Here is a 13,669-nt window from a genome sequence, read left to right as displayed (position 1 = left end):
TTGTGGGAAGAACGGGATTGTTAAACTCTTCAAGGTGTTAAAAAGGTGTATAAAGACCCGTTGTTCCACCTTCTTTACCCCCCCCCTCCCCCCAAAGATCGCCTTCCCTCAGGTAAGCAGTCTTCATTTTGTCTTCAGTTGTGCCATAGTTAACATAAGTAACGTCACGATTTTACACCCACTGTGGAATCGCCTGCGCTGTAAACCATACCTGTTCACACTAGTGTCATTCTGTACGAGGAACCACGATTTGGTGTCTGTCGTTCTTGCGATTGCTGATGCAGACTAAACACTACTCGATAATCACTTTCACAGTGTGAGTTGTCACGATCTGTTCAGGGAAAACTTCTTCCTTTTTTTCCCTGCAATTGCGTTCAGTGTGTGCTGCTTTTTTTTTTTTTTTTTTTTTTCTCGTCCTGTTTGCATGAAATGAAACTGCCCGTGAAGGAAAACTATAACAATCTACATCTCCCAGCAACCATCAGTTGCCTTTCGTCTTTCACTCAAGCCCCATTCACTTCTATGGAGCCAGGGCTGTGTGGAAAAATGCACAATAGAGAACGCGCTGTGATTAATTTGTTTATTTTTTTATATTTTTATAAAAAGAAATTTTTCCTGAATGCAGAGATCGTGAAAAATGTTACTCATGTACACTGACCCATTAAAATGAACGCTTTAGATGCAGTATGGAAAAAACGGGAGGCACTGAACACGATAGCAGACAAAGCTGATTCAACTTAACTGGTCCTGACACAATCCGTATCGCCCTGTAGTGCACATTTGGATAGTGGAGTGTCGTCCAGAGTCAGAGGCTGGAAGACTCTGGAAGTTTGAAAGGAATCCAGCAGGGATCAGCTCTTTCTTTTGAGTTTTGTTACCCGACATGGATGTCTTCCTTGCATGGTAACAGCCACCTTAAAATAACTACTGAAAAGGTATCTACTGATCCTTCCAGTTATTTATTTCTCTCCAGATGGCGGCACGTGTAATGTATACTATTTCATAATCTGTGCTGCCACCTAACACCTCTTCATGCACACATACAGTATCTCACAATAGTGAGTACACCCCTCAGATTTTAGTAAATATTTTATTATATCTTTTCATGGGACAACACAGAAGATCTGACACTTTGATACAATGTAAAGTAGTCGGTGTACATTTGGTTTACCCTCAGAATACTGCCCTGCGGCAGTTTCCGAAGGGAGGGGATCATGCTCAGCTTCAGTATGTCACAGTACATGTTGGCATTCATGGTTCCCTCAATGAACTGTAGCCCCCCACATCTTGCAGCACTCATGCAGCCCCAAACCATGACACTCCCACCACCATGCTTGACTGTAGGAAAGACACGCTTTGTACTATCCTGGTTTCCACCACACACGCCTGACACCATCTGAACCAAATAAGCTTCTCTTGGTCTCATCAGACCACAGGACATGGTTCCAGTAATCCATGTCCTTAGTCTGCTTGTCTTCAACAAACTGTTTGCGGTCTTTCTTGTGCATCATCTTTTAAAGGAGGCTTCTTTCTGGGGCGACTGCCATGCAGATGAATATGGTCTGAGCACTGACAGGCTGACCCTCCACCCCTTTAACCTCTGCAGCAATGCTGGCAGCACTCGTATGTCTATTTTGAAAAGACAACCTCTGGACAGGACGCTGAGCATGTGCACTCAACTTCGTTGGTCGACCATGGCGAGGCCTGTTCTGAGTGGAGCCTGTTTTGTTAAACCGCTGTATGGTCTTGGCCACCGTGCTGCAGCTCAGTTTCAGGGTGTTGGCAATCTTCTCATTGCCTAGGAGGCCATCTTTATGTAGAGCAACAATTCTTTTCTTCAGATCCTCAGAGAGTTGTTTGCCATGAGGTGCCATGTTGAACTTCCAGTGACCCGTATGGTAGAGTGTGAGGGTGATAAAACCAAATGTAACACACCTGCTCACCATTCCCACCTGAGACCTTGTAACACTAATGAGTCACATGACACCGGGGTGGGAAAATGGCTAATTGGGCACAATTTGGCCATTTTCACTTAGGGGTGTACTCCCTTTTGTTGCCAGCGGTTTAGACATTAATGGCTGTGTGTTGAGTTATTTTGAAGGCACACCAAACACCGTCCCGTTTCCGTTATACAGGAGAGGACTCCCCTGCATAACGGAAACCGGACAGATCCGTTTTGCAGCCCATAGACTTCTATTATGATGGAATGCCTCTAAAGGCATTCCGTCATAGAATTGCGTTATGGGCCATGGTAACGGAATCCATAACGCAGTTCACCCTTTACCAACAAACTAAGTGTGAACGAATTTCAAAATATGAAATTCGCTCATCTCTAGTAGACAACTATTTGTTCCTAGACACTTGTGAAGTGACGGGTGATGGACTATAAAGCTTGGCAAGATTCCTATTTTCAATAGACAGGCCAGAACCCAATGTACAGTACCCTAAGTACAGGCACATTCCTTCTCTGGGTGTGTGTGCAAAGAACATGGAAAGCTTGTGCAACTTCTAATAAAGACTTCACTCGGGGATGGACGTGTTACTGTATGTTTTTAGCCTACACTGTTCGGGGGCCTGGAAATTACATTTTCATATAATCGGCCAACTTTAAAAAAAATTAAATTGTATAATTTTTTTTGTTTGCCACCAATTTTGACTTTTTAGAGTTTGTAACCAAAGGTGGCCGGGTTGTGGCAATAGAAGAATAAGTAAGCTAGTGCCAGACGGCTCTGGTGGCGGCCAATCTCCCTTGAGAGCCATAATACTGAGCATATTGAAACCCACCGCCATCCTGCTGACATTCATTGACAGACCATTAATCCTGTAGTCATGTTATTTTCTTCCATCCCCCCCCTCTTGCTAAACTGTCCGTAGTGGTGTCTTGCATCCAGCTGAAAAGGACATTGCATTGTGCTACGATCACACGCTATATAAGGCTACATTCACAAGACCGCACGTGTTTTGCGGTCCACAAATTGCGGATCCTTAAAACACGGAACGTACATGGCCGGCACTTTCATAGAAAATGCCTGTTCTGGTCTGCAATTGCGGACAAGAATAGGACATGTTCTATTTTTTGGGCAGAAGTGTGGATGCGGACAGCACATAGTGTGCTGTCTGCATCTTTTCCGGCCCCTTGGAAAATGAATGGGTCCGCACCCGTTCCGCAAAATTGCAGAACGGATGCGGACCCATTCATGCAGACGTGTGAATGGACTCTAATTGAGGATAACCATAAGACGCCTGTAAGGATTAAGATGCACATGGCCTTACTGTGGATGCATATTTTGCATCCTATGGCTTTGGTTGGGCCTGTACTGCACCTCTGTGCCCCTGGTTATTTTTTTATCCGATTCCATGAGAATCCACAAGATCACAGTTTATATCACTTAGGCCCCATATAAAACCCCTGAAAATGGGGGTCCCCTGTCCCGATGGAGCAGGAGACCAAGCATGTGCCATACCCCTGCATTTATTCTCTATGGGACTGGTGGAAACAGCGGAGCACTGTACTTTCTCCGGCAGTCCCATAGAGAATGAATGGAGCAGCAGGGCAATTGCTTGGTCTGCCTCTCTATAAAGACTACGGGACCCCCATTCTCAGGATCTGTGGGGAGCAGACCCCCAGCCATCAGTTGGTTATCCCCTATCCTATGGGTAGGGTATAACTATGATACTTTAAAGTAAATGTGTCATCAGAAAATGACACAGTGGACATTACTCACCTATTGAATATATCATAAACTATATGGATAAACAGTGGAATTGTCAAAAGAAGAAGTTCTCACCTAATAAAATTATATTCTTTGGGTGACTAGAAAAAACACAATCATGATCTTGAGCTGTTTATATAAAATACCTTCATTTTATCATCCATATCTGTACCAACTCTACTGGGAATTATATATATATATATATATATATATATATATATATATATATTTATACACACACACAGAGCTGTAAATATATATATATATATATATATATATATCTCCAATTGTCCTAATCTATACAAGCGTGCTTTATATGTATCTAATATCTGTATTGAGTCAATAATATTTCCTCATTTCATTTTATATTCTTTTATTCTTACTTTTTTATACTTTTTTTTTTTTTTTTTTTTTACTAATTAATATGTAGAAGAAAGTAATGGTTGCATAATAAACGTTTATATAAAAGATACATTTGTTCTGAGTGATTCACAAGTGAGGAGTGCCTGTCCTGAATATAAATATAATTCTACCTATTGCTATTGACGGGGTGAATCAATTCGACAGAGCTCCATATCCGTAATTACAAGTGGGTGAGCCGCTATAATCAATTTATTTGAAGTCATCAGAAAATGACCCATTGTTTAAATCACGTTTAACACATTTTTAAAGAATTTTTGATATTTTTAATTTTCCATGTCAATATCTATATTTAAAGAGGACCTTTCACTAGATTAAAAAATCTAAACTAACTAGACAGACATGGAGAGCGGCGCCCAGGGATCCCCCTGCACTTATTATCCCTGGGCGCCGCTCCGTTCGCCCGGTATAGGCTCCGGTATCTTCATAGTTAGGCTCCACCCAGGGGAACCTGCCGGCGTCTTTCTCCCATGCTGTAGCGCTGGCCAATCGCAGCGCTCAGCTCATAGCCTGAGAGGTTTTTTTTTTCTCTCGAGCTATGAGCTGAGCACTGCGATTGGCCTGCGCTACAGCATGGGAGAAAGACGCCGGCAGGTTCCCCTGGGTGGAGTCTAACTATGAAGATACCGGGCGAACGGAGCGGCGCCCAGGGATAATAGTAAGTGCAGGGGGATCCCTGGGCTCTGCTCTCCATGTCTGTATTAGTTTAAATTTTTTTATCTAGTGAAAGGTCCTCTTTAAGCAATGAAACCATAAAATCCTGCAGTTTTCCCACTGACCACTAAGCCAAATAATTGGCGCCACTTCTTGATCCGATCACTTTACTGCAGTTATCTGCCTATCTGTACACAGAGGTGATACCATTACAGGCAGGATTAGAATAACAGATGAGACAGGATCCACCATTCACAATAGTTGATCGTACAATGACCTCTGAGGTCCCCTCCTGACCACTGTCTATGGCCCATGTGGCTGCCGTAAAGCAATTTTTTTTTTTTTAATGCTGTTAAGAACAGCTCGGGCAAGATGGCTGCCCACATAATAATGTTCAGGAAATAAAATAAAAAAATTAGAAAAAACTGTGCATTACGATCTGATTTTAACTGGCAGATAAAATTTTGGGTGACCAATTTCCTTTAAGGACAGCTCAGGCAAGATGGCTGCCCTTACAACCATGTTCAGGAAACAGAATAAATCTGCAATTGGTAAAGGAAAAACAAATTGATAGAAATACATATCCTTTTTTTAAAAAATTTTTTATCTGGTTTTAACTTTGGGAAACCATTTTTGGTGACGCGTTCCCATTGAGTCGCTGACAGTACAGTCCTGACCGCATTAAGCGTCCTATTCCCTCTGTGCAGTTAATTAGGATTCTCCTGCTTAGTTCTCATCTATTTTCAGCATTACAGCGTGAAACATGGAGGCGCAAGGTTAACAAAGAAACCAGCAGAAATGTTAAAATTAGTATCTGCCTAATTATATGATCTTTAGTTGTTTGTTCAGAGATTTTAACTCTTTGTATTCCACTTATCTGATGTTAAACTCATTAGTACAGATCTTGGAGCTTTATAAACCTATATATGGACGTTTTGCTTTGTATAAAATATTGACAGGCTAGTGATAAATGTCTGTAACACAATAGACTTCTGAAACGGGCAGTCAGGGTTTGCTTGTCCTAACTGTTGAGACTAACCGCCACACATTCCCACACCCCTTTTTTTAAAATGCCAAAACATCTAAAAAAAAAAAAAAATAATAATATATATATATATATATATATATATATATATATATATATATATATATATATATATATTTTTATATATATATTATAATATATTTTTTAAACAAATAAGCATATAGTCAAGATGATGTCTATAAAAGAACTATATCATATTGGCACTGCCCCAGATAAGGTCCACCCCAGGTCTCTAATGGGAATGTCTTGGAAGTAGGGTTGGGCGATTATCAAAAATATTCAGATGATAACGATATTAAGAAATTTATCGCGATAACTATATATATTGCGATAAATACCCGTTTAAAAGAAAAAAACACAAGGAGACGTTATACTGTATGGGGGGGCCACAAAGACGTTATACTGTATGGGGGACGTTCTAATAAAGTCTTGTGGCCACAGGCCACCATACATACAATAATGCTTTACAATATACTTTTCCCGCGGCTGCTTCGCTTGTGTGCGCCGATTCTGACATGAGATGTCGGTGGGCGGAGATTTGAATATGGGAGCAAGTAGGAGGGAGAGTCGGGGGCTGCGGGAAGTAATGAGTTTGTAATTTTGTCATTAGCGCACACTACCGAGGCAGCCACAGGAAAAGTCTCCAGAGACACCCAGTACTCACACAGAGTTCTCCACATAGAACCGGCACGGGTGGGTGACGGACGGTGATGTCAGATGGTGGGTGGAGTCTGGAGACTTGAATAAGGGAGGCGGAGCAAGAAGAAGCCAGGAGCGAGAGGAAGTAATGTGTTTGTACTCAGCGCTATGCAAGGTGCAGGGGCGGGCGGACGCAGATTTAGAAGCTAGAAGCGGTCAGCACACATGCCCGCTTCGATGACGTCACAAAATACAGCGGTAATTAGGAAACGGCGATATCGCTGTTTTTTTAATACCGCGGTATATCGTGATCACCCGTATACCGCTCAACCCTACTTGGAAGTGCGTGAAAGTTGTCGCTGGCACTGGGGAGCCACTGAATTAATTTTGTAAGGTCCACATCCTATCCGCATCCATTCATTTCAATGGTGCCGCAGAAAATGCAGACCACACCGTAGGTTGTCCGCATCTGCATGTCTGTTTCGCAGTCTTGCAAAAAAGAGAGAACATGTCCTATTCTTGTCCGTTTTACAGACCAGCACAGGCATTTTAGCAATGGATCTGCAAAAAAATGAAAAACAAAAAAACAATGCAACAAAGGATGTCACCCGTATTTTTTGCGGCCTGCAAAATGCATACAATCGTGTGAATGCACCCTTAGTCTGTAATTGTCTGCAGTGTTTTTACTTTCTCTTCTGTTTTTTCCATGTCGTATGACTTTTCATTTTAACTCTGGTATTTCTCTTTTCAGGAAATACCGCCTTGCATGATTGTGCTGAATCAGGAAGCTTGGAAATAATGAAAATGCTTCTGAAATACGGAGCTCGGATGGAAAAAGATGGGTATGGAATGACACCACTGCTTTCCGCCAGCGTGACCGGCCACACAAATATTGTTGATTTCCTTACCCTACACCCACAGACCAGTAAAACTGAGCGCATCAATGCGCTTGAACTCCTTGGAGCTACATTTGTTGACAAAAAGCGGGACCTTCTTGGTGCCTTAAAGTATTGGAAGAGAGCTATGGATATGAGGTACAGTGATAGGACTAATGTCCTCAGTAAGCCTGTGCCGCAGGCTCTAATAATGGCTTATGACTATGCCAAGGAGGTTAATACTGCTGAAGAATTGGACAACCTTATTGCTGACCCCGATGAGATGAGGATGCAAGCGCTTTTGATAAGGGAGCGAATCTTGGGTCCATCACATCCAGATACCTCCTATTATATCCGGTACCGAGGTGCAGTTTATGCAGACTCTGGGAACTTCAAGCGTTGCATTAATTTATGGAAGTATGCCTTGGAGATGCAGCAGAACAACTTGGATCCTTTAAGTCCCATGACCGCTAGTAGTTTGCTATCTTTTGCTGAGCTTTTTTCCTTCATGCTTCAGGACCGAGCCAAAGGCTTGTTTGACACTACAGTAACTTTTGATGACCTTATGGGTGTTCTGTGCAAAAGCGTTTTAGAGATAGACAGAGCAGTCAGACCTGCAACCACGCCGCCTGACCAAATCCAGTTAAACAAGGCCCTTTCTATTATTTTGCACTTGATCTGTTTGCTGGAGAAGGTACCCTGCAGCGCAGAGCAAGAGCACTTGAAAAAACAGAATATCTATAGGTTCCTTAAGCTGCATCCCAAAGGAAAAAACAACTTTAGCCCTCTGCACCTGGCTGTAGACAAAAACACCACTTGTGTTGGCCGCTACCCTGTTTGCAAATTTCCCTCTCTTCAGGTGACCGCCATTTTGTTGGAATGTGGCGCCGACGTTAACGTCAGAGACTCCGAAGAGAACAGCCCCCTACACATCGCAGCACTCAACAATCATCCGGATATCATGAATCTGCTTGTAAAGTCCGGGGCACACTTTGACTCTACGAACGTGCACAACCAAACTGCCTGTGACTTATTGGATGAGAAGGAAATGGCCAAGAACTTGATCCAGCCCATCAATCATACCACCCTGCAGTGTCTGGCGGCACGCGTGATCGTCAAACACAATCTACAATACAGAAAGCAAATCCCTGAGAAGCTGGAATGCTTTGTGCTGCTTCATAGATGACGCTTCTGTGGGACTTCTGGGAGTACAACTGGAGGGGGGGGGGGGGTGCTCGGACTGTTGGTTTCTTACAAAAGTACCGTTAATGGGGAAACATCAGTTATGCATCGGCTGGTAATGTCTGAATGTCTAATCTCGTTCCATCAGCGGTGAAAGGATTGGTTGACCTGTATGAAAATTTGATAAATGATTTATTTTTATTTTTTTTCCTCCACAATTTGAAACTTCAGCACCTTGACCTGCAAAATCTGCCAGAATCTGTTTCCATTTGGTTTCTTTTCTGTGGCTTTTTTTCCATCCTTGGCCATGCTGATTTAGTGGATATTTTTTTTTTTCTCCTTTATACATGTCTAAGGTGTGTGCTTTTTTTTTTTTTTTTCTTTTTTCTTTTTCTTTTTTCTGCTCTTGTAATCGCCAGACCTTTCACTTCCAGTGCGTGGATGGGTATCTCTCTTTCTATGGACCATTTGCTAAGTTGTAAAAGCTTTATGAACATGTTAATGTTTGCAATTACCATAAGTGCTTTATCTCCTCTATGCACTGGCTTAGACATGACTGTTGTGTGTATTAGCATACTTCTATGCAGCATTTTGCCAGCCCAATTAAAACCCGATTCGCAGTTGGTTGAAATTTCTACTCTGCACTAAGCAGCATGGCTATTTTTATTGGATTTCTTGCTGTATTTCTGCAGGCAAAAACATCTTCTTTCAATATTGCTTTTCCTTTATCTGATGTGACTGGCGATCTCTATAGGTTGAGAATACTCTGCCTTGTTAAGTCCTTAGAATTAAATTTAGCACTTAACATGCTTGTGCAGAAGGCCTGGTATTCCTTTATTGCTTTCACCTAGTATTTTGCTTTGAAGGGACATTATCCTACCAGTTTTTTAGGCTCCTCGCTCTAGGCGTGATCCTGTATAAAATAGGCTTAAATGACCATATTCTTTTTGTCCGCGGTCTCGCTGACGATATATATTACGAAAGCGGTGATTTTAAGCTAGTGACGAAATGGAGAAGGATAGCTAGTGAGACGGCTGAGAAAAAGCTAGTTCAACCACCTTAAAAATTACCAATGGATTGGATTTTTAAGGACATGATGGGTACTTTTTTTGGGCGGGGGGGTCCCTTTAAATTAAATGTGCAGGAAATGCAGAGATGGTTGCCCATGTGGCATGCTGCATAATACATAGGGAGGGTGTTCAGAAAAGGGTAGGAAGTCAGTTTGCCAGGGCTTGTCATATATATATATTTGCATTAATGTCCTTTCTGTTTTCAAGTAAGCCTTTCCCGCACGCCTTGGCATGGCTTTTTCATGGGCTTCAGGCCTTTTTGAAGAAGTTTTCATAACTTTACATTTGCAGTCCATAAAGTTGTTGGTTTGTCACGTTCACCCGTTATACCCTCCTATTTTTTTTCTCTATGGCAAGAAGGGCTTGATGTGGTCATAAGGAGTGTAGAGCGCACAAACAAGATTCAGGTGATTAACAGCACTTTATTGTTCCGGAATAACCTTTATATTGGCCCTGCAAATGTCTTACAATAAAAACTATTCAATGAAAAAAAAAAAAACGTGGATTGCTTGAAGAAAATACTGAACTGACTTTGGATTATTATTATTTTTTTTAAATATACATACTCATGTAAGATTCATTCAATTTAGTAAAGAGTGTGCACCTTTTAGTACATATTTCTACCTAATGCTGTGACAGGAAGGAAAGGGCTAGAAAATAATAGCTAGAAAGTTAGTTTCTCATTTTCGGTAAATGGCATCTATTATGTAGTAAGTGTTTATACAGTCAGGTCCTTAAATATTGGGACATCGACACAATTCTAACATTTTTGGCTCTATACTATATACCACCACAATAGATTTGAAATGAAACAAACAAGATGTGCTTTAACTGCAGACTGTCAGCTTTAATTTGAGGGTATTTACATCAAAATCAGGTGTGCATCATATGTGCTTCCCACTTGTTAAGGAACCAAAAGTAATGGGACAATTGGCTTCTCAGCTGTTCCATGGCCAGGTGTGTGTTATTCCCTCATTATCCCAATTACAATGAGCAGATAAAAGGTCCAGAGTTCATTTCAAGTGTGCTATTTGTATTTGGAATCTGTTGCTGTCAACTCTCAATATGAGATCCAAGGAGCTGTCACTATCAGTGAAGCAAGCCATCATTAGGCTGAAAAAAACAAAACAAACCCATCGGAGAGATAGCAAAAACATTAGGCGCGGCCAAAACAACTGTTTGGAACATTCTTAAAAAGAAGGAACGCATCGGTGAGCTCAGCAACAACAAAAGACCCGGAAGACCACGGAAAACAACTGTGGTGGATGACTGAAGAATTCTTTCTCTGGTGAAGAAAACACCCTTCACAACAGTTGGCCAGATAAAGAACACTCTCCGGGAGGTAGGTGTATGTGTGTCAAAGTCAACAATCAAGAGAAGACTTCACCAGAGTGAATACAGAGGGTTCACCACAAGATGTAAAGCATTGGTGAGCCTCAAAAACAGGAAGGCCAGATTAGAGTTTGCCAAACGACATCTAAAAAAGCCTTCACAGTTCTGGAACAACATCCTGTGGACAGATGAGACCAAGATCAACTTGTACCAGAGTGATGGGAAGAGAAGAGTATGGAGAAGGAAAGGAACTGCTCATGATCCTAAGCACACCACCTCATCAGTGAAGCATGGTGGTGGTAGTGTCATGGCGTGGGCATGTATGGCTGCCAATGGAACTGGTTCTCTTGTATTTATTGATGATGTGACTGCTGACAAAAGCAGCAGGATGAATTCTGAAGTGTTTCGGGCAATATTATCTGCTCGTATTCTGCCAAATGCTTCAGAACTGATTGGACGGCGCTTCACAGTGCAGATGGATTATGACCCAAATCATACTGTAAAAGCAACCAAAGAGTTTAAGGGAAAGAAGTGGAATGTTATGCAATGGCCAAGTCAATCACCTGACCTGAATCTGATTGAGCATGCATTTCACTTGCTGAAGACAAAACTGAAGGGAAAATGCCCCAAGAACAAGCAGGAACTGAAGACAGTTGCAGTAGAGACCTGGCAGAGCATCACCAGGGATGAAACCCAGCGTCTGGTGATGTCTATGCGTTCCAGACTTCAGGCTGTAATTGACTGCAAAGTATTTGCAACCAAGTATTTAAAAAGTGAAAGTTTGATTTATGATTATTATTATGTCCCATTAATTTTGGTTCCTTAACAAGTGGGAGGCACATATGCAAACTGTTGTAATTCCTGCACCGTTCACCTGATTTGGATGTAAATACCCTCAAATTAAAGCTGACAGTCTGCAGTTAAAGCACATCTTGTTTGCTTCATTTCAAATCCATTGTGGTGGTGTATAGAGCCAAAAATGTTAGAATCGTGTCGATGACCCAATATTTATGGACCTGACTGTGTGTGTGTTTTATTTTTTTTGTTTTGCAGGGGAACGTATGTACGGATGCCGACAGCACATCTTTTGCGGCCTCGTTGAAGTTACTCGGTCACAATATGCAGCTCCGATGCAGACCCAAACTACATTTGTGTGCATAAGGCCTGAGGGCTCATTCAGACTGCTGTATGAATGAATCCGCATCCGTTCCACAATTTTGCGGACCCATTCATTTCAGTGGGGCCACAAAAGATGCAGACAGCACACCGTGGCTCTGTTCCTCAGCCCCACAAAAAAAAATAAAAATGAATGTCCTATTCTTGGCCGCAATTGCAGAGAATAAGTATTTTCGATTATATTTGCGGCCATGTACGGTCTGCAAATTGCCCTTTGCCTGAGACTTTATGGCTTTGTTTAAGTCTTGTTCATATTGAATTTAACCCCCTTCAGAACCAGGAAAAAAAAAAAAAAAAATTTCTCCTCCCCACCTTCCAATAGCAATGCTTACCCCATTACTATAACTGAGGGCTTTTTTTTTTATTTTTTGTGGTCCTGTGCTTTTTATTAACACCATTCAGTTTACCATATCTTGTATTAAAAAGAATGGAGAAAATATTTTTTATTTTTTTTGGATGAAATAAAAAAAAAATAGCATGATGATCTTATTCTTTGTGTCAATATGGTTACAGCAACACCAAATTTATATAGTTTTTAGGGTACTTTCACACTTGCGGCAGAGGATTCCGGCAGGCAGTTCCATCACAGGAACTGCCTGCCGGATCCGGAAATCCGGACAAAAACTGATGTATTTGTGAGACGGATCCAGAGGCGGATCCGTCTTACAAATGCATTGCAATACCGGTTCCGTCTTTCCGGTTGTCATAAAAATAAAAAAAATTGATCCGATATTTATTAATTTTTCTCATTTTTAAAGTTATGTGCAGACCGCAATGCCGGATCTGGCATTACGGCATGTGTTCAAGATTTTTGGCCAGAGAGAACTGCAGCCATGCTGCGGTATTTTTGTCCGGCCAAAAAACGTAAGAGGGACTGAACTGATGCATACTGAACGGAGTGCTCTCCATTCTGAATGCATTAGGATAAATCGGATCAGTTTTTCCCCGGTATTGAGCTCCTGTGACGGAACTCAATACCGGAAAAGAATAACGCTAGTGTGAAAGTACCCTTACGATGTTTTACTACTTTAAAAAAAAAAAAGAACTTTAGAAGAAAAAAATAGCCATAATTGTCATGGGGTGAGGGTTGGCGGGAGCCTCCTGCCTCTGATTAACCTCTCATCTGCCACAGTAGCTTTTCCTTTTAAAATCCAATTTATCCATATTCCTGTGAATAAATAAAATTAACACACTTTACACTCCCTTATAAAATTTAGCAATCATCCAAACAGTATATTCGGTTGAGGAGGCATTTGCCCTTATTGTCTTCTCCTCTTCATCCAGTGCTGAGAGACCCTCCCCCAAGACAGCAGCTTAAACAGCCTCCCCCCAGACTGATCCCATATGGATCCCACGCCAGGGATGATCAGCTCAAGAATCCTGGTTGACATTGACATTATGGGTGTCACAGAAAAAAATTTATAAAAAAATATATAGTAGAACAAACCACCGGCAGCACCATCCAAAAGGAAAGAAGGAGGGTGCAAGGTCCAAGTATGGCAATAGGTGCTTACCCACTTGTATAAAACACAAATCGGACTGCACTCCAAAAGACTTCAATAA

General features: G+C 41.6%; 1 protein-coding gene across 5 annotated transcripts in view; it reads left to right on the top strand.

Annotated features, from left to right (window-relative positions):
• The window catches only part of FEM1C (fem-1 homolog C), a 29,833-nt gene extending 21,233 nt beyond the window's left edge, over positions 1 to 8,600 (top strand). For all 5 annotated transcript variants that reach the window (XM_040421646.1, XM_040421651.1, XM_040421648.1 and 2 more), the window contains one exon: positions 7,223 to 8,600. In XM_040421646.1, coding sequence (XP_040277580.1) covers positions 7,223 to 8,532 — 1,310 coding nt within the window. In that variant the 3' untranslated portion in view covers positions 8,533 to 8,600. The remainder of the gene's footprint in view (positions 1 to 7,222) is intronic.
• The last annotated feature ends 5,069 nt before the right edge of the window (positions 8,601 to 13,669 follow it).

This window comes from Bufo bufo, chromosome 2 (genome assembly GCF_905171765.1).
Source record: "Bufo bufo chromosome 2, aBufBuf1.1, whole genome shotgun sequence".
NCBI classification, from domain to species: Eukaryota; Metazoa; Chordata; class Amphibia; order Anura; family Bufonidae; genus Bufo; species Bufo bufo.
This window is presented reverse-complemented; position numbering and strand designations above follow the sequence as displayed.